The 27,261-nt window shown below is 32.4% G+C and overlaps 3 protein-coding genes across 4 annotated transcripts; 2 read left to right on the top strand and 1 right to left on the bottom strand.

Annotated features, from left to right (window-relative positions):
* Window positions 1-88: 88 nt before the first annotated feature.
* On the top strand, window positions 89-11,365 carry LOC148613161 (lactadherin-like). 2 transcript variants are annotated; one of them, XM_088586357.1, is made up of 9 exons: window positions 90-271; window positions 1,850-1,916; window positions 2,557-2,646; window positions 2,925-3,026; window positions 6,677-6,866; window positions 7,475-7,591; window positions 8,172-8,336; window positions 9,772-9,902; window positions 10,978-11,365. In XM_088586357.1, exons 1-9 carry the CDS (start codon window positions 177-179, stop codon window positions 11,110-11,112), a joined length of 1,092 nt encoding a protein of 363 aa, XP_088442483.1. In that variant the 5' UTR covers window positions 90-176; the 3' UTR covers window positions 11,113-11,365. The 2 variants fall into 2 exon arrangements, with proteins under 2 accessions (XP_088442484.1, XP_088442483.1); XM_088586358.1 differs by lacking the exon at window positions 2,557-2,646 and having other exon boundaries at window positions 89-271.
* A 1,885-nt stretch (window positions 11,366-13,250) lies between these two features.
* Window positions 13,251-19,327, top strand: LOC148613160 (uncharacterized). The gene is made up of 9 exons (XM_088586360.1): window positions 13,251-13,406; window positions 13,911-13,977; window positions 14,515-14,604; window positions 15,185-15,286; window positions 15,674-15,863; window positions 16,670-16,789; window positions 17,630-17,797; window positions 18,284-18,414; window positions 19,146-19,327. The coding sequence occupies exons 1-9, from the start codon at window positions 13,342-13,344 to the stop codon at window positions 19,284-19,286; spliced, it is 1,074 nt and encodes a 357-aa protein (XP_088442486.1). The 5' UTR covers window positions 13,251-13,341; the 3' UTR covers window positions 19,287-19,327.
* Window positions 19,328-20,152: 825 nt separating this feature from the next.
* On the bottom strand, window positions 20,153-27,242 carry LOC148613159 (lactadherin-like). Its single transcript, XM_088586361.1, has 9 exons — window positions 27,085-27,242; window positions 26,604-26,670; window positions 25,246-25,335; window positions 24,859-24,960; window positions 24,396-24,585; window positions 22,502-22,615; window positions 21,624-21,781; window positions 20,736-20,876; window positions 20,153-20,351 (listed from the first exon to the last, which is right to left on the bottom strand). The coding sequence occupies exons 1-9, from the start codon at window positions 27,138-27,140 to the stop codon at window positions 20,202-20,204; spliced, it is 1,068 nt and encodes a 355-aa protein (XP_088442487.1). The 5' UTR covers window positions 27,141-27,242; the 3' UTR covers window positions 20,153-20,201.
* Window positions 27,243-27,261: the final 19 nt, after the last annotated feature.

Here is a 27,261-nt window from a genome sequence, read left to right as displayed (position 1 = left end):
GGAAGCCTTGCAAACACATATTCACCCGACTTAAAAATGTTCACACTGTGGAGATAAAAAGAAGATAAACAATAATTCAAATTTACAGTACTAATATTTATTCTGTTTGTATAACTTGAAGGGTCGTGAATGCCTTGAAACATAATAATGTCTTAAAGTACAAGTGTCCTCAAAACATGTCATCAGCACGAACGCCAGTGATTATGAGTTTGTATGTAGTTTTTTGGTTGGTTCTTTTCTTGTTTTCCAAGAATGTTCGATCAGAGGATGGGTGAGTAAAATGTAATATATTCTTTATTCTTTTAGGAATTCAATTTTAACAATTGCTCTACGATTGACAAATGATTGAAATAAAAAAAAATATGACCTTGACATTTATAACATCAGAAAAATGAGATTAATGGGGGTTTTCAGGGTCAAAAGATATTCCTATCTCTGACAATTTCAAGTATTTTGTATTAATCTTGAAATAGATTCAATACAAATTACGATCTGGATAAAATCAATTCGATAAAATTATAAGTTTAAAAGAAATTTTAATAATTATGAGTAACTGTTTTGCCAATGAAATTAAAACATACCAAAGGGGGAATATACCTTTGACATAAAACATAAAGACATAAAACGCACCCGAAAAACTGACAAGGAAAATGATTTATCAGGGGAACCAATCTTTTAATGGAAATCAAACGAATGTAATGCAAGGACAGATACCAGGCAGGAAAAACAGACTCACACCAAAGTACACAAAACTAACGAAATAAACAAAGCAACTAAAATAAATGAGGAACTCGGACTCCACTAAAATGCGGGAGCATGAACCAGGTGCATCAGTCGGATAAGCGTCTGGTTTTCTTGAAACTCCCGCCGATATAGACAATAAAAAGTCAAGTCTGGGGTAGAAGAAAGAGAAAAGATGAAGTATGACGCATTCAACAAATCGTCTTACACACCATAACGATCCACGAGTTCATTAAGACGACCATAAAACATGAAACAATGGGAAAACAAAAAGAATAAATCCGCACAGGGTAAAAATCCCAGGGAAAAACAATTTAAGTGTTCCAGCAGGCAAAACTGGCCCTGCTTCTGCCAAAATATTCACTATGCTGTTCAATGAAAGGCGACAATATATGACAAATTTAGTTTATTATATACCCTTGAAACAAAGCATAAGAAGTATTACAAAAAGAACGGTAAATATAGAAATGTGGATTCTCAATGACAAACGACAACATAACGAAAAGATTAGCTCATTGAAGTTTTATGCTACCCTATTTTTTATTTTGGTACGAGCATTTTAGAGTAGTAATATATTAGTACCAACTCATATTAAATTCAGTCACTGCCAATAGTAAGGTAATTCATGGTGTAAAAACACAAAACAAACGACGTTTTTTTTTTAAATCATAATATGTGTTATATAACGATAATCCTTTCTGTATTCAGATCTGTATTTTCGAGAAAATCATACAGTCAGCTCACAGGAAAAGTCAACCTTAACTCAATAGCTCTTTTAAAGTGCCAATTTCATGTACAATCTATATAATTTTCTTCTCAAAAGGCGACAACAAATTAAACCAGACTGATATATAATCAATAAGTGTTTCTGAACAAGCGCTAGAATTGAATTCGGTGAGTTTTTGACATGTATGAAGCAACTCCTGTCTGAGTTATATGTAGACAGCTGCTTAATTAATCAAACATATATTAAACTTTTGTATCAAGAGTAGTCTTTTTTCTACGGTAAACACTTCACATAACTGTATGTGTGCGGTGCGTGTGTATATGATTTTCGGTAATGAGTTTGTTAAAACCTTGCATTCCTAAAACGTTTATTAATTTGCAGTGTTCTTGATATCAATGTTCCAAATGTTATCATCAAAGCACAGAGTTCAGGAGACATTCACTTGCAGGTAAGTAGTAATCAATCAACCGAGTAGACCTGATTACCACTTCCTGTGTACTACCTATTACTCCGCATGTTTTCACACTATGTTATTCCCAAAGCATATCCACTGCTGATGACAATTCTGTAAAGCTGTTTTGCATATAATGTAATAATGAACATAGAAAATCACAAATAAGTACTGAATAATCTTGTGTATAAGTTTTGATACAGATGATATACCAAATCGATTGTCTACAGAGATCAAATCGGAAATATGTTCATTTTATTTTGTTAAAGAACATTACATTTAGAAAAAACAAACATAAAGTTGAAACAATTCCATATTTCTATTATCGACATGAAATGCACGAGAGGAGAAAACGAAAACTATAGACTCATAATAAAAACCAACCAACCTGTCTTGTGATACCTAACACATTCTCCATAGAATCAATAGTTTATCTCTTCTCTTTTACTAGAAAAAGTTCGATATTTTCGAAACTGCCCACAAATACTAAGCTTCATTACTAATGTATGCAGAAAACGGTGCATTCATTATCATGAGTTCAGAAGAAATACTTTACAGTTAAGCAATACCATGATTAATAATAACACACATGTCGGATTAGTCTAGTAAAATTAAGTTCAAAGTCATTTATTTAAAGTCAAATCCATATGCAAAAGACCTCTTCCTCAAATCAGGACCACAAGGGACATTGCGATTCGATGGCCAAGACCTACTTGAGGTGATAAAAGTAAGTCTTCATACACTTATCCTGAAACACAATAACGAAAATGTTATAGCTTTTATATTCTGCTATATCTTACTGTGATACTGCAATCGGTTAGAAGTCAAACAGTGTTCTTATTTGTTAAAGCAAACAAATGTTACTCAAATCATTACTGTATATTGTATATATTTTAAAAATGTCCCATTCATATTATATATCTGATCTTATTGCTACAATCGGAGCATAAGTGACGCGGTTACTTTTCTTTGTTCTGATGCTTTAACGTTAAAGATCCTCTTTAGATGGCACAGACACTACCTCCTTTATGGTTATCCCATGCCCATTTTGGTTTTTTTGGAACGTTTGAGGGAGGACAGACGATTCATATTAAGTTAGAAGCCAGGGTAAGTTAGTCTGTAAACCAATATATTTTCGCAGCTGTGTATTTTCGCGATAGAGGAACTTTTTTGGTTACTTGCGACGAATACTTACTTTAATTTGTATTTCACGATAAAGGTCTCAGTATCGTATTAATTTTCCCATAGACTTCTATAGTGAAGTGCATATTTTTAGGATTTTTTAAAAATATGTAAATTGATTCAATAAAACTTTCACTTATGTAGCATTTCTAAGGACATGTGAAAAAATAATTTCCCGCAAAGAAAATAGGGTGAGTCCACGAAGATTGGACAGAAAAGTAGTCTTGAACTATAAATAGCCATTTTCCCTACTTTCACTTTCGTTTTGCACTCACCAAACCAACCTTTTCAGTGGAACATTTTTATGATATTATGTTAGATTTTCTTTTAAAAAAGTTCTTCATCTTACAGTGTGATGTTTGCTCTATTTTTTAAGTCATTGTTCATGTCTTTTGACAAAACATTAGTTTGTAGAGAGGCAAAAAGAAAATGCACTATATTTTTATGGCATCCATGTTTTGACGTACACCCGCTCAGGGATATGCAATACGATACTGGTACCTATTACTAATAAACATTTCAATATAATCCTAAAAGTTGTTGTTTTTCTGCTAGAGTATTCATTTCCATACTGAAAATTCAGAATATCATTGCCCTGCTACAAACATGAGTTTTCTATTAAAATTCTTATATAGGTACCCTATTCCAGGCATAAGACTAATATCTCAATGTTAGCCAGAAAATATTACTTTTGATAAAAAGCTGCTGCATTAATCAAACTAAGCAACTTTGTGGTTTATTCTGACATGGTAGATACATGAGCTGTACTATGAGTTCCAAATCATTATTTAATCCCCACTTGTGAGTTCCATATATGGAAATATTAATATCCGAACCTCCTTTTTTGTCTTTAACTCAAGGGAGCCTCTTGTTTAAAGTAAAGTATAATGACCGGTACAACCATCTGTTTTAAACTATAGATATGGTCATTTCAATTATAATAAATCCAGAAAAAATTATACCAATATCATAGTTTTAAAAAAATACAGCTTTTCATATGCAGAAAAGACAGATTTTAAGCCATTTTGGTACCCCAGGCAGATACAAATGGACCTCAATGTGACAGGAAAAGGACTTTTTCTTTAAAACAGATAGCTATGATGCAAGAAATATAGTTTACTGGTATAAATATTATAATAACAATTGTCTGCTTTAGATACTTTTTGAAAAAATTCAGTTTTTATATGAAAAAACACCATTATTTTTCTTGCCGCATTAGAATCTGTCCATTTGAACCACTAAAAAAAGTCCACTAAAAAATTGGCTGATGACTTTTGTGACATTTCTGTGTTTAAATCAACCACACAGTTATATGGCAACTCATTTTAGCTATTTATTTGAAAGAAAAACAAAAAATAAAAAAAATATTCATTTTTTCATATATAAGAGGAAATGTATGGAAAATGACTATTTTCAAGTCCTAACCACATACTTAAAATGTGTTGTAACTTGAAAACTATCCTTTATGCAGGAGTATTACTTGCTTTAGGTTACCTGAATATAGATATGCTCATCATAAATAGTCAAGATAATAATTTTATTGAACTGATATCCTACAAATTCATGAAAACAAAATGCATTTCCAAATTTGGTAAAGATTAACCATAAATGCAAAAAACCAGAGCTACCATAAAAAATCAGGTTCAAAAGTTGGCTAATTCATCTTAAAAGTGTTACCTGTATTGGGGTACTACTTTTTCAGCTGGTAAAGACCACTTGCTGAATATCTAACTTTACTTGAAAAACTGGCTTACTAGGTCTCAGTATCGTATTAATTTTCCCATAGACTTCTATAGTGAAGTGCATATTTTTAGGATTTTTAAAAAAATATGTAAATTGATTCAATAAAACTTTCACTTATGTAGCATTTCTAAGGACATGTGAAAAAATAATTTCCCGCAAAGAAAATAGGGTGAGTCCACGAAGATTGGACAGAAAAGTAGTCTTGAACTATAAATAGCCATTTTCCCTACTTTCACTTTCGTTTTGCACTCACCAAACCAACCTTTTCAGTGGAACATTTTTATGATATTATGTTAGATTTTCTTTTAAAAAAGTTCTTCATCTTACAGTGTGATGTTTGCTCTATTTTTTAAGTCATTGTTCATGTCTTTTGACAAAACATTAGTTTGTAGAGAGGCAAAAAGAAAATGCACTATATTTTTATGGCATCCATGTTTTGACGTACACCCGCTCAGGGATATGCAATACGATACTGGTACCTAAAGGGACCTTTTCGCATTGATTTTTTTCGTGACATTTTCTGTCTCTTAAAATTAACGAAGATAAATTACTCTCGAATAAATTGGTAAGCAGAACATTATTTGTAAAATTTCTGACAAATCTTTGGTAAGGAAAATTCAGTATCCTTAAAAGTCTAAAGATCATTTCCAAGTTTAGCACTTGAATATACCGGCTATTAATTCATGTACAACATTCATTACCAGATATCAGGAAAATATACATGTACAACATTCATTATCAGATATCAGGAAAATATACATGTACAACATTCATTATCAGATATCAGGAAAATATACATGTACAACATTCATTATCAGATATCAGGAAAATATACATGAATTTGATGTGTTGTATCCATTCATTCCGCACAATGTTTGGTTTCATTTCAATTGATGTGATCGCTAATTATGACAATAGCATGCAAATTGGTATTTAAACACCACTGGTATATTCACGCCGTGATGAAAGAAGGAGGTTTAGCGCACTTTGAAGCCTTTATTTAACCCATTTCGTTTGAAATATCTGTACCAAGCCAGGACAGCTGCGATACCAGCTGCTCCGGTGGTGTAATATCTATTTTGCCAGATTTGTTTGGGATTTGATTTGATTCTAGGGTTCGGTATTTTATTGTTATCCTCATTTATTTCCACTTCAACTATGCAATATGATTTCGTATCAGCCTCTCAAATGCTTTCTATTTCATAGGCTTGTCTGACCTCATGTTTCTATTTGTAATTATACCAAAATAAACGGTAATGAGGTTGGCAGTTTTGATGAGCATCCATTGTAAAGTTTTGTAATAGAAATGACAACTACAATCTGGTGATAGTTTACTCATAATTAGGTACCGAAAGCCAATTACCTCACGACAAATGTTGGCCATTACAAAAACAACAAAAAACATGGTAATAAAAAGGCAACAAAAAATAAATAGAAAATTGGAAACAACTGCAATGGTCCTGGTGTGTACAGGCATTTATAAAGGAAACAGAGGATCAAACAAGGTATATAATGCGCTAAATCTCCCAATCCTATTCAGGCTAGCTGTTTCCAATTTGTTGCAATACAACTAGGCAGCATAAAACTGCTTCCTAACAAAGTTGATAAAATCAGTATTTAAAAGGTGCTAGAAATATGTTGATGGTAAACCCAAAAGCGTAAAGTAAAGTGTGAATAAACAAGGAAAGTTTTACGATAACCAAAGGGTATTTTGTATCCCCATTTATCTGTTGGGTACCTATTTTGTAATATCACTTTTGAATGTTTTGTTTTCTTAGTTTCTTTGTTTGGTGGCTTTGAAATATTACATTAAGATTCTGAAATTTTGACAGAACCCTGATGACAGTGATCTTGAATACAGACTAATTGCTGGAAACCTACCTCATGGTATAACACTTGATGAAAATGGTGGATATCTTAACGGTGAAGTACCCGATATAGAACGGTTGTATTCATTCACCATCAGAGCCATCAACAATCAAACTAAGTACGCAGACTCAGTGTTCAAAATGGAAGTAATTGGTAAGCATTGTACCATAAATTTTCCTTATTATCAAATTGATAAAATGGAAGAAACAATGGCGTAGCGTATTTGCAACACCCAGGATGAGTAGAACTATTTATCTAACATTTTGTAAGAGAAAATTTTCTACAATTATTTTAAAATTTCTTCATGGGCTGTACTTCGTAATTTAACTTTTATTACACTTCATACGAGTACCATAGCATATACTCACTGTAAATATATCAAATTTTGCAGTGTACTGATTTTCGCCATTTTCGTTGTTGACAGAAAATCGCGTAAAAAAGAAACCAAACAAATACACAATCTATCGCTGATAATTTTTCAAACCGTGAAAATTAATACCCACGAATATGTTCCATAGACAGAATCCGCAAAAATCGGCAGCTTCAACAGATTGTACGTTTGAAGTATTCAAAGAATAACCAAGGGTACCAATGTTATAGCGGTAATCAAAAGAATGTAATCCAGGGACGAAGACCAGACATGGAAAACAAGCATACACAACAAAGAACATAAACTAAAATCATACATACAAAGTAACAAAAGCAAATGAGCAACTCGGACTCCACTAAACTACAAATTATCGAAATATCTTTTAATCCAGGTAAAGACAATTGCAAATCAAATCCCTGTCAAAATAAAGGCGCATGTGTTGATCAGAGAAACAACACGTTTTCTTGTATTTGTGCGGACCAATACAGTGGGCAAAAGTGTGATATTGGTATGTTATATAAAACCATGACCGTTCCTTTTTTTTAGATAAGATCGGCTACTAAGCAAGCCTCATAAAAAATGAAAGGATGGGTCAGCGGGTTGTAGAGTACTGTTTGTTCCCATTTGATCACCAACCGTATATTGAAAAAAATAAGTCCACCCACTGGACAAATATGTTGTAAATGGAAATGATCAATTAACACGTAGTCAAAAGGAATGTATATCGGGAAAGTCCGTATTATAAATGGCAATATTAGGTCAAGACCGGACATTTGGAAACCCGCTGCAATGGTACTGTTTTGGTACATGCGTTTCAATATGAAAGTTGGGTTAAACCAGGTTCTATTGCTCGCCAAACACCCCGTTACAATCGGCTCAATACTACCTATATATTTTAACACAATTTTATATGGCTTGCTATTCGTCTTTTGCTTTTTTGTGTTCACGGGTTTGTTTTTTTTTTCGGATATCAATTCGTTTTGAAATTCGTTTTTTTTCTTTTTGATATACCTACGCTACAATGTAGCATTTATTTCCATTATCTGATAATTGGTTCTTTTGACATTGTTTGAATGATTTGATCTTAGATTGCAAAAACAATGCCTTCGGTGTAGCTGATAAGAGGAAAATACCTGATGCCCAGATGTCTGCATACCTGTCACAAAGTACATACCTAGCCTCTAATGGAAGGTATGGTGGAGGAAGCTATTGGTGCGGAGCTAACAATAACGCTTGGTTACAGATCGATTTAGGTACAAACGCCTTCTTCAATACTGGTATGGTGAAAACTTCTTATTCTATGGAACATGGGGGTGGGTTAGGGTTTGAAGATTGGGATACCATATTGGGGACGGAGATGTTGAATGAGATGGTTGGGAATATTAGTTTTAAAACTATTTATTGATGTGATAAACGTATTAAATTCAATCAATAAAAAAATGTACATGTTGAGAAAAAAAAAGTGTAATTTAGTAGTATACATATTTGCTAAGAACTATTCGATGGGCATTATATGGGAGGATATTAACTTTTGTATGGAAAATGGGGAATTCTCAGTGGGGAATGTGGATGAGGAAATCTCAGCGGGGAATGAGGATGAGGAGAATGGGTAATGGGGTTGATATATGGTATAAATGAAAAGTTTGTACTAGAGCTGTATTCTTGCATATCAAGTAGCAATCTTCTATAAAATCAGACAGGAGATGATTCATGTCGAAAACACACCGGATTCACTTTTTTCCTATTCAGAACCAGTTATCAACCACAAAACCATTCTTAGTAATTTATATCCAGTTTCTTCATTTCCGTTGTAGCATAAACAAGGGCCTAATACATTTTTGAACTGATGTTTCAGTGTGTGTAATTGTGTAATATTTCTTCCACAGTGGCCTGATTTAAAAGATTGTAGTGATCTCGCCAAAGTACTTTAACCCGCCGCATTTTTGTGCCTGTCTCCATTAAGGAATTCTGAATTTCTTTGTGATTGGAACTTAAAGCATCCTTATTATCGAATCCTTCCACTTCCTACAATCGCATCCCCGATATCTTCTGGTATCCCCAATAACTCTGGAGTGCCTCATGTTCGATTCACTGACTTTGGAAACAATTAAATGTAATTAAGTTCGACATGTGCAAGGCAAATATTTAAATTCAAAAAAATTACTTGGACAAATACGTAGTAAATATGATGATGCAAGTACATATAGGCACACTTTATACTTCAAGACGAACCGAAAGATAGAGAGGTTTGTCATAGGTGTTAACTGTTCAAAAAATAAATATCCCCGTCTTCATCGATTACATTTAAAAATATTTCTCCAAATGGTAATGATACCATTTCTTCTTGAATTCTGTTAAATAACATATTTTCTGTTACAATTATTTGCGGTTTTGATTGACTTGTAGTGTTTCGTAGACTTGTAATAAGGATATAATCGATAGGCATCATGTCATGTTCAAGTAGTTTTTAAAATAAATGATACTGAAATAAATTTATACAAACTGGTATATTCATTTCATTGAAAAACAAAAATGAGGGACATCTTGTGAATGCATACATGTATATCATGGTAAAACCGGAGAGCTCGATCAAAGTCCTTGGATTGGATCTCTTCTGTCTCGTTTAAAAGAAATAAAGCAAGCCAAATAAAAAACCGACTTATTAAATTCACAGTCTAATCGTTTTAGGAGATGTAAGGAAGGTATATAAAACAAGATACCAGTATTATAATTCCAATTATTACGTGGATGGTTACACTATTTCTACAAGTGTCGATGGTGTCAACTTTCAATTCCTTAATGATACAAATGGAATTCATGTGAGTAATGTAATGAAGAGAAGAATTCGAAGGATACTCCGAGAACATTAAATAAGGATAATGACTATAAAACGAGTACATATACAAAGACCAAATATGAAATAACCACGGAAACATGCACATAGCAGTAAAAGTTAATACGTAAAAGTGGGAGCTAGGACCAGATGCACCAGTGGGGTGAGCGTTCTATGCTTTTCTAGAAACAACTATCATGTTGTTTATAAAATATCAAGTCAAGAAAAAAAAAGGAAGAGGAAATGAACAGGAAAACCATGACACGGTTAACAAATCGGTTTCCATGGTATAATGATTACGCGATAAGAAATGTTTCTAACCTCATCCGTATATCTAAATGTGTGACTGCATTATTTTCAAATTAGTTTTTTTCAGTTAATTAAAGTTTCAAAAGTGTAAATAAATATACCGGAAATCTATGGTCTTCATTACTACAATAAAAAGTGTGAAAAATTAATTTTATCAACTTATTATTTGTGAATAATTTCATATGAGGTAAAATAATATAAAACTGGAACAGAATACGACTTTCGTATAGTCAAACGCTGAGTTGACCACTGTTTTACCCATTCTGAATTTTGTGCACAAAAGATTCCTTTTACGAAACTTTAAAGCTACTTTTGAAGTGGGATATTTGGTTAGCCGAAGACCATAGTTATCCCATTATACCACTTTATTATAACTTTACCAGAAACATAGTGTTTTTTTTCATTTTTTTTACTTTGCCACTTCAAGTATACTTTATTATTTTTTATTTAACGAATATTTGGTCATGAGGTCGGTAATTTTGTTAATTCCTTTTATATTACATATCACATTATTGTTTATGGAATACAATTGTTGTTATCTAAAATATTCAAATAACATAGATCACAATGTTGTTGAAATAGCAATGCATTTTTATTGTTTAAAATCGGATAAAATATCAATAAGGTCATAATATGTGAAGAGCAGTGTTAGTGCTGAATTAAAACGGAAACATTGTTCCTGTCATTCTAAATGCCATTTTTCATGACCGTATTTTTTTATCAAATAAAAGACTATTCAAAAATATTTCCAGACATTTCATGGCGGTAGAAGTACGTATACTGATGAGCTACCAGCACCAAAGGTGGCACGATTTATCCGCTACCATCCACAAGGCTATAGAAGTGGATATTATCCCTGCATGAGGGTCGAGCTGTATGGCTGTTAAATTGGAAACATTTTTATGTTTTACCATTATCACAACAATAAAGATTGCCCATATCAAAAAGCCTTAGTTACATATAAAACTTTTTGTAAATGTCATTCATGTATAGATCTGGATGATACTTTACTTCTCATATTTAGGACATACTGAATGTAACAGATAATTGACTAATGTATAATTGTAAACTTTTTTCTTCTTTTCTTGGTTAATGAAACATGGCTACAACTCAATAACAATTACTCCTACTCAACAACAATTTTTATATGTTGTATGTTTTTTTTATTAATATAAAAAGTACAGGACTTATGAATATACAAAAAAAGTTTCAAGATAAGGACAAAAACCAATTAAAACTTCAACAGGAATGATATAAAATGTTCATTATCAACTGTTTTTTTTTTACATGAATGACGTATCACTTATAATTTGTTAACAAATATAAGCACATCCGACATCTTCCCTCAATTATCCGGAACTAATATTGATCTAAAACCGGAAACCGAGAGCAGCTTACGTTCGAACATTAGGATAAACGAAGTTATATGATCATCCGTTTTAAACAACAACGCTTACCCTACCGGTGCACCTGGTCCATGTTCCAGTTTTTAGCGGTGTCCGAGTTGCTCGTTTGCTTTTGTTACTTTGTATGTATGATTTTCGTTACTTTATGGTCTTTGTTATGTATGTCTGTTTTCTATGTCTCGTCTTTGTCCCTGGATTACATTCTTTTGATTACCGCTATAACCTTGATTCCCTTGAAGTAATTTATGCAACATCTTCAGTTTTGAGAATTTTCTAACACGTATTATTATTTATTGTGGTAAGACGTTTATTGTATTGATATGAATATCGACGAGCTACTCTGACAAAGCTAGCTTCATCATTGATATGAATATCGACGAGCTACTCTGACAAGGCTAGCTTTATCATTGATTGAAGCTACCGCTACGGTCTCCACAATGATTTAATTTGCACCGTAGATAGTTAGTTTTTAATTTGACAAAAGATCATTTGTCATAGCTGTTATTCACCAATCGTCAATTTTACACCTTTTGAATGGTAAAAACTTCCTTTTTACACCACACACAATCGGATCCTCTATTCCCCATTTCTTATAGAGAATTCCATTTTATCCAACGAAAAATTTCCGTGCCCTATTCAAAGCTCATTGCATCATTTACACGATCACATTAAATTGTATATTTTGAAATACTTTAACATTTGAAAGATTATTTTCAATTAATTTTGATATATTTTCCTTATAATATAGTATGTAAATATGTGTTTTTTTATGAAACACTCGAACAATCACCACATCACTCTATTTATATCTTGTTAAATTTAGAGGATTATTTAAAACAAAAACAATATTATTAAAATCAACTATTTAAGAAATCGCCAATCGTGTTAACTTTTTAAAATATAGTGTTATTGCACTTATATTAGTGAATACTGTTCTGAATAGATATTATATCTCAAAAGCTTATAAATGCAAACTTATACTCTCAGAGGGTTAATCTTTATCAAGTTGAATATAAATGCAATTATTCTTTATAAAATAGTTATGAATATTTCAGAAATGCTTATTTGCGTGCTTGCGTAGATCTCATTTATTCAATATCCACCTGACAGCAACTACTTTAATGCATTTTGTTATGATTGGATTCCGCGATTTTGTGTTGATGTTTGACAACAATTTAATATTATTACGTCAATTTCGGAACGTTTCAGTAATTTTCCGAAATTGTATAATTTCCGAGAGAAAACAGAAATAGTATGTATTGTTTTTTCCCTAGGTTTTCTATCAAAATTAACAAGCAAATATCTATAACCAAATGAAAATACATGAAATTTTGAATTGAAAAATGAAAATTCTGTACGATTAGAATGAAACCTTTTGTTCAATAACCGATCATAGTAAGTGACTGATTCTAAAACAATTAGCATTAAGGAAAGCAGACGAAACGCAAATAAAAAGAACACAAAAATATCTCCAACTTATCCGAAAAATCAAAACAAAAAAAAATTAACGAAATAAAAGATTGTTAAAAATAGATACATTATTTATGGTAGCAAAAAGTATAAAAAATTACAAAAATCATTGTACTAACTATATAAAAGTTCAGACAATATTTTTATCAACATGATACAAGTAAATAGCATTACAATATAAATGGGAAACAGAGGAATCCATTGGAGGTTTTAAGTAAGAGGAAACAGTGGTTCATTACTATGAAGGTGTTCGGATATGTCGTACTTTCTATAGAAATATGCAGTATTTTGTCATCTCCAGGAGAGTAAGTATAAGAGTATTTATATTTTAATACTTTACTTTGAAAGTTTCGAAGTGGTGCTTTGAACTCATGGTAAAGGTGACATTTGATACCCAAAATTTAAGTGTCAAAACGAACTAATATACAACTGTAAAAGGCGCGTATGTAAGGTAAATGAACAAAACACAACTTACACTCCACGAAAATTTTGACGCCGTCCATGTATTCTTCAACAGCTTATAGTAATACCTAACAGATAGGGATGTACTACATTCCTGTCGTTTTTCTACCAGTTTTTATTTTTTTTTCTCTCTCTCTCTCTCTCACACAATAATGACTAAATTTAATGTTCAGTAACATTTTGAAATCAGTATCAGCCTTTATGTCTTACTTTGTAATTTCTACCGTTTTAAACGTCGTGCTTATATATATAGTAAGAGTGGGACATTAACCCTAAACAGCCAGGTAGACAATATTGAAAACAATAAGGTTACTTATGTTAACTTGTTATGTAATTTTAATTCTTAGAGTGCTACAAATGCATTTTCCGAGCGTTACAATAGCTGCACAGGAAGATGGTGACCTCACTGCTGAGGTATGTATATGGTTAAATGTATATATTAATAATTTAGTTTCGGAAAAAGAAAGCCTTCTGATTGGTTGAAAATTTTCTCCATCATCTCATGGACCAAATTTTGTAGCGTGACTGTGACGTCATCAACATTTTTAATGGTATACTCTTTAAATTTGATACTAAAGTTAAATTACAAGGAATGACTGTTACATGTCTTCGGTCTATTTGAAATAACCTCAATGCCCGTGGTGCACACTTGAAAATAATCTGCTTTGTAAGTTATTTAGTGACCACCACGTGATTGAGGTAATTTCAAATAAACCGAAAAAAATATAATAGTAATTCCCTTAATAATGGTTAAACGCTGAATATTTTCATAAACTTGCCAATATTGTATACACAAGAATTTGTAGTACAAAAATAAAATAATCAAATGAAACAAACAAATACAATCTTTTTAATTGAACAAAGAAACACATTTTTATTCGAAAGTAAATACTTAGTTGATTAAATTTATCATATTACAATACAAAATGGAATACAATTGTTTTAATTTAGTCGGGCCAGGATGGGGATATTCACATCAACACTGGCAATGGATCTGAAGCAGTTTATTTCGAAGGAAATGATTTGTTGGAGTTGATAGAGGTGAACTGTCCTGTTGTTTTAAAGTTTAAATGGGACATATCTAAAATGATACACAGAGAAAACAATTACACTGCGGGTGATGTGTGCATAAAAATTTCTTTTTTTTTTATAGATTTAATGTTAGAGAAACCCACTGGAGTCATGCATATTTTTTACAAGACTTAGCTTCAATAACCTGTCATGTATCATCCTGTCCAATTTGAATTGTGTTAGATCACTGAAATATAAGAAAAAACTCATTAAGTGGAACTCCACCAAAACACAGAAAATCAATAGAGGAATTATACGGAAAAGCACTAGATACGCATTATTAAAAAAATGATTAATGTTCATAGATAACATCATTTTTAATTTACAGATTGTATACAGTTTGCCACACAAGACTTAGGTTCAAAAACCTGTCATGTATCATTCCCTGTCTAATTTGACTGTGTTAGATCACTGAAAAATAACAAAAACACATTAAGTGGAACTCCAATATAACACGAAAAATCAAGAGAGGAAGTATACGAACAAGCACTAGATACGCTTTATTAAAAAAATGATTAATGTTCATAGATATCTTTTTTTCAATTTCCAGATTGTATACAGTTTGCCACCAGTTTGGCTGGATCATTCGGAAGTAGGATTTGTTGGCACGTTTGAAGGAGGGAAAATGATCGACATACCGCTCAACGTTCTAGTGAGTAATGCGTTTAAACATCCAGCTCTACTGAATCAACACTTCTATTTTCCCACTGACCAAGTCTTTTCTGTTTTTAAATAGATTTCATATTTCGGCGAGTTTCAGTGTTTTGTATCAGGTCAAAATTTAAAAAAAACAAGATGTGTCTAATGGATACCAGTAAGTTTCTTAAAGGACAAAACTGGGTTTTTATGTTGTTGATACAAAACCTAATTTCTGTTCATCAATTAAGTGCCAGATCCCCAGAAGAATCATACTGTAAGGCAAACATGGTCTTAAACATAATGACCACTGGAAGAAGTTCCTATGGCTAAAGGTTTGAATACTGATTTTATACTGTAGGGATTTACACCTAAATGATATATCAGTATCATCCTCTAATAGGACCCCTCGGGAAAGAGCGTCAAGTTCTCATTAGTTGCCGGAGATCTGCCCCCGAGTGTACACATTGACTCAGACAGACAGAAAATATTTGGTATTGCTCCAGATCAAGATGCCCAGTACACTTTTACTATCAGAGCAACTGGAACGACAGGGAAATTTGAGGATGCTGTTTTCAAACTAGAAACTATTGGTAGGTTATAACTTATTAATATTCATCTAAAAGTTCTTTTCGTATGAAAAGAGTAGTCAAGGTAACAAAGATTCTAGTGGAATTGAAAAGAATACAATCCAGGGATAAAGACTAGACAGGGAAAGCAGACTCACACAACAAAGAACACGAAATAACCAAAATAGCACGTACAAAAAAAACAACAAAAAACAAAAGTAAATGACCAAATCCGAGTCCACTGAAAAAAAAACTGGGAGCATAGATCAGGTTCTCCGGGTAACCTCCATTCGTTAACAAAAAGAGAAATCTTAATATCATAATGTTAATTATCAAAAAATAATGCAAAACAGAATATATAGATCTAATTTACCACCTAGGTGGTCTCAGGGTAGTGGTCTCGCCTAAAAAGTTATACCAATGACCTTAAAATTGGTAGACGACTGATTGGCTCGAATAAGAATAATTTGTACTAGTTGGGTGGCATGTATACGTGTATCTGGCGGCTATTGGTTGCTTCTTTGAGCTAGCGTAGCGACTTAAAGCGTTCATTAAGTACACAGCAGAGTATATTCCGATTGATAAATCGTTCTCGCTTTGGCCATAGAACGTTAAACCATAACCAATCATAAAATCTATTTAAACTTAGTTTAAAACTTTATTTCCCGACCACTCTCAAATTCAATAACTGAAAACAAACAGGAATGCTACAGTACTGTAGGCTTTCATTTCTAAAACAAATAATTCTAGCAGAAGCAGATTGCTAAAAACATCTTTACAATGGTGAAATGTATGAACAGGAATGTTCTTTTTTCATGTTGTTTACACAGAAATGCAGCATTGCATGTTCGAACCATGTCTGAATGGTGCCACATGTAACGAGACGAACTTTGGTAAAGGGTACGAATGTGAATGTGTTAGTAACTATGGTGGAAGCAATTGTGACACAGGTAACTTTCATATTAAATGACCTCAAATATTTTCAAATGTGTATGTTTGAAACAAGAATATTCAATTTAGCCTTAGCTAATGAAAAATTTCATCTCATCAATACGTGATATAAAACACGAGACATGGATGCCATGTTTATATAACATGTATAATAGAGAAATACGGATATGGTAAAACGTAACAAATGCACCATAGTATATAGTACAAGAGTATAACCTAAATGCAAAATGATTAATATTGTCAGGGGCTAAAGCGTAATATAACGACACAAATACACAATCATCATCAATATTTCTTTACTGTTGACAGGCGCATGGAATCTGCGGTGGGGATAAACTATAACTTTTTAAGACCTTAACCACTCCCAAATTTATGGTGTTTTTTTTTTTGTTTTTGTTTTTTTGTTTTGTTTGTTTTGTTTCGCATTACCAATTGCATGATATCATTTTAAAAAATAATACCAGTCATAAAGTATTTTCTGTATAAATTAGGTTACTTGAACCACAAAATTTCTCGTCCCTTATTATTTATTCAGGAATCAAACGGTATATAGTGGCATTGATTTACTGTTATTATACTTATTTTCGTGTGATACTTATTTTCACGTATTTCGGAGTCATGCACTATCTGCGAAAAGTACACCAGAAAAAAATTTCTACCATTATTCTTTACGCAAAAAGTACGATTTCCGCGAATATGTTCTAGGACCAATAATCGCGAAATTAAGTACAGCGAAAATAAGTACTATTGCAGCATTCTAGATATATTAAATTATATATGATAGTATTATCAGAATTCACAAATAAAATCATAATATTGCTTAAATAAACATTTTGCAGACTGTAGAGAAAATGAACTTGGAGTGGAAAATCCATCATTGATTCCGAATGCACAGATGACCGCCTATTTATCTCATGAGCAGTCAAATGCCACTAACGCTAGACTTAGTCGAGAGGGAAAGGGATGGTGTGGAGAGAATGCAAATTCCTGGTTACAAATAGATTTAGGTGACAGTTGATATCCTGTCTTACTTAAAGTCCGTCAAGCCAGAATCTTTTCTAAAGTCAAATAACACTTGAAAAACTGCGTAAAATTTGTCCGCTAAATTCTGTCACGTTAGTGCTGTAACAAATGTATAATGTTTTTCTTTCTTTTTGCTTTTCTGAACGATTATGTAGCAGTATTTGTAAGAATCATGCAAATGTTATACATGATGCACCTAAAAAAAGTTACACATATTTAATTTGTTTGAAACGTGTAGTTTTTTCATTTCAATCTGACTGGTCTCCCAAAACATTAGATTGTATCATTTCAATTTCATATCCCTTAATATTAAATTCATCAATACTTTTCATAAAATAGAACATGCATTTGACAAGCTTTTGTCAATGAATAACCTATGTTATGAAAACATACTTATAATTATATAGCCAAAAAGCCAACAATGATCGAAAATTAGTTTTTGTTTATTGTCATTATTATGCATTTGACAGGAAAGAAGTCGAAAGTGGTTGGAGTGTCCGTGTATGGATATAATATGCAATATAAAGTGGATGCATACCAATTATCGTATAGTTCTGACGGACACCATTTCACGTACAGTCAGAATGGCAGCTCTCCAATTGTAGGTTTTATGAATTGATTTGTATCAATGGCATTACATATCACATGTTTTATTGGCCTTACATTATGTACCAATCCACATAAAATTTAAGCATTGACAATGATAGAGGTGAATCATGGTGTACACAAAACATGGAACGTACGATGCTTTTTTTTTATCTTTATACAACATTGTGTACGTAATTTTATCCTTCATGTATACAGACCAGCAATTTGGAGATAACTATACAAGTATTATCTAAACATGTATATTCACACGTGACATAAATTAACCAATAAAGAACAATAACTCTTGCAAAATATCAATTTCATACATCATTTATGTATTTTTTTATTATGAAAAGTGGAACAACCGAATGACAAGCTAAAAATGGTAATGTGGTTCTATAAATGTTTCCGAGTAAGACATTGAATATTTTGACATGCATGAATTTCTGTCTGATTTTTATGTAAAGACTTATCTATAGACCTGCTGATAAAATAACGTGACTAGTGTTTGGGGGAAATAGAATATAATACACTAATTGTTTTCCGGAGACAACACCATGTTATATGAGATCCGTGAAGTGAGAGAAATTATTCTGAATTTTCGTTGGTGTTTTACATTGTTTACTTTAATTATCTCAATTACCATTGAACATTTATTTTGACCTATTAATTTGGGACGTTAATTTGTATGTGGTTAAACTCATTTTACGTTAAATGTTGCATGTAGTTTCTGTTTTATTCTAGGTGTACCATGGTAGAGTTGGGAGTCAGTATTCTAAGATATACGAGATCTTCTCAGCAAAATTTGTTCGTGTCCATCCCTATTCTTACAATGCAAAGTTTCAGCCCTGCTTAAAAGTAGAACTTTACGGTTGTGTTTTGTAGTTTAATACATGTAATGACGAATAAACTGATACCCTGTTAAATATTTTCTTTCTTTATCTACAATTATAATTCAATTTAATTTGTAACAAGCTTTATGATTGGTTGGTTATCTATTAGCGAACCAGGTTATTTCGTGTAAACCGGCTGGGTACTATGACGTCATTAAGGACTATTGGTTCTCACTCCGCGATTCAAATTATTCGAAACAAAGTAATGTTTTGATTCAGAATCATGTATTAATATCATCCATTAGACATTAGTTAATTATCGATGTTTAAAGAATGTTTGGACTAGGTTACACTTATTGACCAGGCTATTGAGTATGAGCTGTTCAGAAATTAGAAACATCAGAAAGTAGGTGCTCATGACGTTGTGGTGAACGTTTGGTATACTACGAAAGAGATAAAGACAGCAAACAAAAAAGGAACAAAATCACGTGTGTTCAGGCGGGAATGTATAGACAACCAGATAGTACATACACAAAGCCATTTCGTAATAGAGGGGTAATACAACAGTATTTGAAATTGGTTTGTCCTTTCTTTAATGTCTATAAACAAGAAAAAATCAAATCACCAAAAAAAAAAAAAAAAAACAAAATAAATAAATAAAACAAAATAAAACAAAATCAAAAACAAAACTAAAAAAAAATCAACATAATAAAATTTTTAAACAAACGAGTGGAAATCTGTACATAGGGGGTATCCGCGGAAAAACGAGTGGGTATCCCTGTACAAACGAGGGGAAATATGTGTTACCAACGAAGGGAAATCTGGGGACAAACGAGGGGAATTCTGTGTACAAACGAGCGGAAATATGTTGATAAACAAGGGTATATCTGTAGATAAAACGAGTGGAATAGTGCTATGTACAAGTTAATCACTTTATTATTAATTGCTTGTCAATGCGAATTTCAATTCAGTTTATCACTTCACAGCCATACACTTCAATGCGCATGCCTGGTTTTCCATGGTATGTATGCGGTTTGAACCTGATATATCTGGCGGTTACTGGATGTGGAAACTGGTGCTTTACAACACTGTTGACACTGCTACTTGCACTGAAGTCCTGTAACCAAAACATTTATTAAAAAAGTAGAGGAAACTTTTGTAATGGCAGAATGGTTACATAAGCCAATTTGAAAAAGCACAATATATATATACACTATTAACTAGTAAATGATATGCAGAACAGTAATATTTAACATTGATTTTTCTTTAAACAATCAAATAGTTTGACATCCCTATTCTTTTACCCCTCTAAAAATGTTAAATGTTTAGTGTTTAAAACGAGAGAAAAAAATTCTAACATAATTTTGCTGCTGATGAGAGATTATTTTTGAAACACATACACTGCCTATCGACATTTTCAATTGTCAATATTTCTATAACTGGTATTTTATTATTGTACCCTGAGTCTTTTGAAAGATGGCATGAATTCATATATTTTTACCATATTAGAGGAGCTATTAGTCACATAACTAAATGAATTTCCGTCCACACTATACTGAACATAATATGACTGGAGATAATTAGATGAAGACTGTCCTTGTGTTGCCACTGCGTATACTGATGACACATGTCCAATATCAACCTAGCAATGTAAAGGATAAAAGCAGAGGTAAAATGATCCTACGTTCTATATATAGGGCAACAGAAATCTGCTTTTTCACTCATCATAATTGTAGAACAAGGCGCACAATGAGAAAAACGTTAAGTTGCACGAGCTGTTGTTGCGCCACGGATACCCTAATTACTTTGAAAGTACTATTGCTCGTGGGATACGTATTTTCGTGGTTTTCTTGGATAGACCAAACCACTAAATTTAATTCCCAACGAAAAGGAGATTTCAATTTTATGTGTATACTGAAAACCACAAAACCACGATTTCTAGAATCCACGAATTTGTGTTTTTTTCCATAATCCACGAAAATTGGTATCCACGAATTAAAGAACTTTCACAGTAGTACTGTAAGTTGATTTCGGACAGCACCAATTTAGACCCGAGATTGTTTTGTGATCAACCTTTATTATTCAATTTAGATTACAAATGTTATATCATTTCATTTCCTTTTGATTTAAATACAACTGTAAAATGATGTTAGTTTTCAATGGAAAACTCGTAGTTTTTAATCGAAAACCGTCACTTTAAAACGAAATGACATTGCCCTAATATTGTATGTAAGAAAACTTTTGTTTTGGTGTTTTTAAAAAAAATGTGCTGCTTTTTGTAACTCTGGTTGTGTAAAAAAGATTTAATGATTAATATACTGCTAGAAATGCATGTTTATATTCTACAGCCGATAAGAAGATTATAGAAAAATGTATCTTCAAATCATACCTGCAGCCAAGAGTCTGTGTTTGTTCCCGTCCATCCTCTGAGATTATTTAGCCGTCCGTCAGAAGCTGGACGGTCACCAGAGGCGTAATGACCCGATAACTGAGCATCAGGGATACTTTTAATGTTCTGGTCAATTCCAATGGCTTTGTTAATACAGTCTACAAGACAACAATAAAAACAAGTAAAAACAAATGTTTACCTTGTCTTTTCCTTGTAACACACACTTGCTTTTGTAGGAAGATTCCAACATATTTTTTTCGTCATATGCTTAAAAGAGTAATCAAGGGAACCAAGGTTATAGTGGTAATCAAACAAAAGTAATCGAGGAACAAAGACCAAACATGGAAAACAGACATACACACCAAACAACAGAGTAAATAAAATCATACATACAAAGTAACAAAAGCAAATAAGCAACTCGGACTCCACTAAAAATGGGAGCATGGACCAGGCGTCGGTTTCACAAAACGTCGTAAGTGTGAAATTGATCGTAAATCATGACGTCACAATGCTATTTTAGTTTATGACGTCATTACTTACGATCTACTTTACACTTACGACTTTTTGTGAAATCGAGACCTGGTGTATCGGTAGGGTACGTGTCCCAGGGTAACACCCACCGAGTTGCTCACAGGAAAAAAAGCGGTGAGTAAATATGTTTTTGAATAAAAAGAATGGTTAAATATTTTTCTGGTTTTTTTTTGAAAGCGTATGCCTTTCGTGACTGAAATTTTCGAAAAAAACATTTTTTTTTATGACTTTATGCACATATTTTCAAGACTAATCTCGTTAGTCTGTATCATACGTTTGTCATGTTTACATGTTAATCATTCATCCGGGTGTGAAAGTTTGAAAAAACATGCATTACTTTTACATACTAATTTGACAAGTTGGTCCACCGTATGGTATTGAACAGTTACATTTAAAGCCATCAATATCATCTTCACAAACTCCACTGTTTTCACAAGGGTTGCTGGCACACTGATCTTTTTCTAGAGCAAAAAGAATTGACATGGCCTTAAAATATGGAGTGAGTAATAAAAATTAAAATATACTCATAACTAAATGTTTTGGAGATAGAATTATTAACGAAACTGATAGTATATAATTTTTTTTCTTTACACTTTCCTACTGCCTGATAGGGTCAGAGCGTCCGCGACGTTCTTTATATGTAAATTTTAGAAGTATGGATGGCCCAAAATCATTTTGCCTGACATGACGTATTTTTGGAATTGAAATAACGTATGAAGTTAGTTAGGAACTGACAAACTGACAATTTAAACCTTAAAAAACACAGACGCATAGTGTATGTTGTAGGAAGACTCCGGTTGGTTCGGACATCAGAGATGAAACAACATACATGTACCTCATAGGCAAATCCTAAAATCATAATGATATATATATATTTCATATGGTGTGGCGTTCTTCTATCCTAATTAGCCAGTTGATTTAACAGATAATTTGAGCACCAAAAGCCATCTTACTATTTGCATGTGTATGGACGCTATGTTTTTATTTATATATATATATATATACGCTGTGTTTCTTTAAGAGTAGATACGGATACGAACTTTTCTGATATCACAGAAACCTTGGTTGCAAGGAACTTGATATATAACATAGTGATAAAGTTTATTACGTTTAACATTAAAAAGGAAAACGCAATGTTGCCCGTTGCCATGGCAGCCGACTTTACCGCCAAAACTTGAATTTGACATGGCTAGTTTGAATTTTTAAGTTTCGAGACGATTCAAAATCGACGTTGCCATAGCGTCAGATTTCTCCGCCAAACTTTTAAAATGTTTGGTCTAGGAGAAAGGAGGTGTTTATGGTGAAAATGATATACAGAGACCAAATTTCGAGTGAAGTAGACATATTTCCAAAATTCACGCTATACTTATGTATATATATAAGTTACTAATATGGTTAAAGTTCATAACTGATAAATATATAATTAAACTGTTTCATTGTTTTATCTCGAATTTAACAAATGTATTATTTAACCAGACGTGGTAATGTTGTTTTCTTGCTATCAATTAATCACTTTAACTCAACGGATTATATGCACTGGCATTTTGACGTGCGCCGCTGGCGGAGCAGAACATGCCTACCTTGATGACACATTTTTTGTTGGAGTTCATATTTCATATTGATAGTGCTTAAGTTTTTCGTGTGATGTCTTTTTTGAGAAAAAAATACGATCCGTATAAGAGAATCATGGGACTTTTTTACGATTTATTTATTATTCCCGTCTATATTTGTCAGCTAAAATAAATATAAAAATGATAAAAACATGTAAAACTGAGTTAATTGTACAATTTTTTCATACTGGGTTCTAGGCAAACATATATTATTTTGACTGTCATGTTCGACATCAATAACTCTATCTACACGGTCTAAAATTCGGACACTGCCAATGGTATTTGTATTCATGGTGTAGAAAAACCCACCAAACAAACGATACTTTTTCAATCTATAACAATAATTATTCTGTATTCAGATCTGCACTTTTGAGAAAATGATACATTTTATCTTCCACTCAAAATAACCAAATCAAACAAAATCAAGATCGATAACTCTTGCAAATACCAATTTTATGTACAATTTATATAAATCTTATCTAAAAGACTTGTTATGATCAGTAACTGTTTCTGAACAAGAAATAAAAATGAATTTTGCGGATTTATGACATGCATGAATCACCTCATGTCAGATTTTTACAAAGACTGCTACTTAAATAAAACAAATCTGATAAATCAATTGATAAAATACCTCTGGTGTCGATTGTAAAAATCTGATCAGCATATTTCCCATGCTTGTCTGTGACCCTGATGCCAAACTCATATGTTGCATCAACATCAGGAACTTTGCCTTGTAATTTTCCTGTATTCTTAATCAGGTATACGCCAGGTGGAAGGGCTCCAGATACTTTTTCAAAAGTCAAATTTCCGCCTTCTGGATCCTAAAATATTAATATAAGACATGTCTTATTCAATGCGATGGAAATGGTATCATGTATTTTTAAAACGTGAGAGGCACGAGACAGATATTTTGAAATCGCACATTCACGAAACAAAAGTTTTTTTTAATTTTTTTATTTTATTTTATTTTTTTTAAATTTCCCTTTAATGATAATATTTTAAGACCATATACAATTCTATTAACTTCGTCGTGTTATAAATCTCCCAAGTAGCCATGGGGAAGCCATGGAAAAGTGGTAATAATTAGTACATACTATAGCTTCTAACAAAACGTTGACAGATTGCCCTCCAATAAATACACCGAGGGAACCATGTGCCGAATTCACTTTCCATGTCGGTGGAAGACTATTTACTATCTAGAAAAGGACATTATTTAAAAAATAGTCCATATTTACAACTATATGTAATTTGGAACCCGTTATATGATTTATTTATTTTGTTGTTATTGTTGTAAAAAGCATTTAAAAGTAAGATAAATTGTCTTTAGAAAGAAGAATATGTCGTTGCTAGGGAAATAAACTATCATGATTCCATTGCATACAATATATTCATGTCTGTCAATAAAGGTTTACGCTTGCCCGGAAAGAGACATTAGTTTCTTTTTTTTTCTAGTAAAGCTTTAAAAATACTGTAATACTTACCTCAAATAACTTGAGCATGTCAGTTTGTCCAATGTATACGGTGCCATGGCCTCTTGGTTTCATATAAATATCCCCTCCTAGTGGACCTGCCTAAATATGATTGCGTAAAACATCATTTTATAATTATTCCTGTTCTTTCATTTTTATGTGTCTTGTTTACAAATTCAAAAATATCACTGATATAGATATTACAAAATCGGTATTCTGTACACGTGTTTCAAGGACTAACCTATTATTAGCAACGTTAGAACTTGATTTCACAATTAAATTGAAATTCAAGTTTCCTGTAAAGTAAATAAGCATACAAAAAGTGCTTAAACCAAAACAAATATCAAAGAAGGAACCTCATCAAGCACCGATAATTTCTGATTTCGCGTTCAAACTTTGAGACAGACACACGAAGGATGAACAGGCAAGACAAAATAAATATATCTCTATCAAAATGGGGATAATATTAAGGTCAAATAGAATATCTATGTCCTACAGTTCTAAGGACAAAATCAAAATGATTCACATAACGCCGTCCTAGGAACACCCCAAATCAACCATTTATGGTAATTTTTAGCTGATGTCGATAGTGAATATGATAAGATCAGCGTTTTGTAATATGAGTAATCAAGCGAACCAAGAATCTAGCGGAAACGAGACCAGACATTGATAACAGACACACACAACAAAGAACATAGATTAACCAAAATGATACAAAGTAATAACAGTAAATGAGCAACGTGGACTCGACTAAAAACTGGGAGATGGACCAGGTGTACCAGTAAGGTAAGAGTCCTCTGCTTTTCTAGAAACACCCGCCGAGTTAATGTTAAAAAGTCTGGTCCAGGGCAGACGAATGATGAACGGAAAACTATGACACTTAGAACAAATCAGTTTTCACAGTGCACATGAATACATAATAACGATACACGAGTTATTATTGACGTCCATACAACTTCCACAGAGATGACTTCAAACTTGTAACAACAAAACCCTGTTCAAGAAACTTTATTGTAAGAATTCTAGCACGATACAAATAGTATGCGTAATACAGCAAGCTCTGGCATAACGTATGAGTTGTGATATGAAAACTTCATACGCGAGAAAAAAATACCTACAATAATATTTTTCGAAAATTTACATGAAGTTCAAGCCAAGTAGCCTTAGAATAATTCACAACTGTCAAAATTAAAGTCTTGTATTTAGAATATAATAAAAATAAAGTCATACCGTGCAAAATGTGCAAGATAGTACATACACGGTAGATTATTTTGAGTTTTTATTGCCGTAAAACTTGATGATGTAGGAAATAATTTTTTTTTGTAACGCTGAACGACATAGCACTATAGGGAGATTCAATGTGAACTCACTTGAATAGTAAGATTCCCACCATTCTCCGCTGTTATATACACATTAGGATATTGAATATCAAAGAAACTGAAATAGATGTTGGAATTTAAAGACAATACATGAAGATAAGCACGTTTTACATCGCAGAAAACGGTCACAAATCAACTATAAAGAAATGTTTTCGTCAGTACAACTGATTCTATCAAAGAAGCTATTTTCAGTGTGTGCGTGTATGTGTGTGTGTGTGTGTGTGTGTGTGTGTGTGTGTGTGTGTGTGTGTGTGCTCATTTTTATTTTTTTTTATTTTTTAATGTAAAATAATGGAAAAAGATTTGAATTGTACAATTCACCTTTGAATTCTTGAACAAAATTTAACATAAAAGTTATAAGAACAACAGCACAATAATTTGATATAAAATCTATGAAGAAATGAAAGATGAGTCAACATTAAGTCAAGGATGAAAAAGAAAATGAAAATATATAAATACTTAACTAACTTACCTTGCATATATAGTAAGGAACAACTCTATGAAAATGATAAATCTTAACGCATCCATGTTACTCCTTTATCAAGATATTAACAAGCAGATATTTTCTTACATCATGTAGTTGTTATCGCTCTGAAGACTTAACGTAAATCGGTGTCCGTATTATTTCAATTTTACAAATCTGTTAGAA

This window comes from Perna viridis, chromosome 6 (assembly GCF_037379345.1).
Source record: "Perna viridis isolate PV_CMFRI_1.1 ecotype Kerala chromosome 6, ASM3737934v1, whole genome shotgun sequence".
Lineage (NCBI taxonomy): Eukaryota > Metazoa > Mollusca > Bivalvia > Mytilida > Mytilidae > Perna > Perna viridis.
This window is presented reverse-complemented; position numbering and strand designations above follow the sequence as displayed.

Bases quoted from the DNA above. Each gene is read 5' to 3' on its own strand.
- LOC148613159 (XM_088586361.1), bottom strand. From the start codon at position 27,140: ATGGATGCGTTAAGATTTATCATTTTCATAGAGTTGTTCCTTACTATA. The intron at 25,336-26,603 runs GTGAGTTCACAT...AATCATATTTAG, and splicing joins GTGGGAATCTTACTATTCAA to GCAGGTCCACTAGGAGGGGA. The intron at 20,352-20,735 runs GTAAAAATATAT...TTTTGGTTACAG, and splicing joins CTAATAGCTCCTCTAATATG to GACTTCAGTGCAAGTAGCAG.
- LOC148613161 (XM_088586357.1), top strand. From the start codon at position 177: ATGTCATCAGCACGAACGCCAGTGATTATGAGTTTGTATGTAGTTTTT. The intron at 7,592-8,171 runs GTATGTTATATA...ATTTGATCTTAG, and splicing joins TGGGCAAAAGTGTGATATTG to ATTGCAAAAACAATGCCTTC. The intron at 8,337-9,771 runs GTACAAACGCCT...TAATCGTTTTAG, and splicing joins TTGGTTACAGATCGATTTAG to GAGATGTAAGGAAGGTATAT.
- LOC148613160 (XM_088586360.1), top strand. From the start codon at position 13,342: ATGAAGGTGTTCGGATATGTCGTACTTTCTATAGAAATATGCAGTATT. The intron at 13,407-13,910 runs GTAAGTATAAGA...TTTAATTCTTAG, and splicing joins ATTTTGTCATCTCCAGGAGA to AGTGCTACAAATGCATTTTC. The intron at 16,790-17,629 runs GTAACTTTCATA...AACATTTTGCAG, and splicing joins TGGAAGCAATTGTGACACAG to ACTGTAGAGAAAATGAACTT.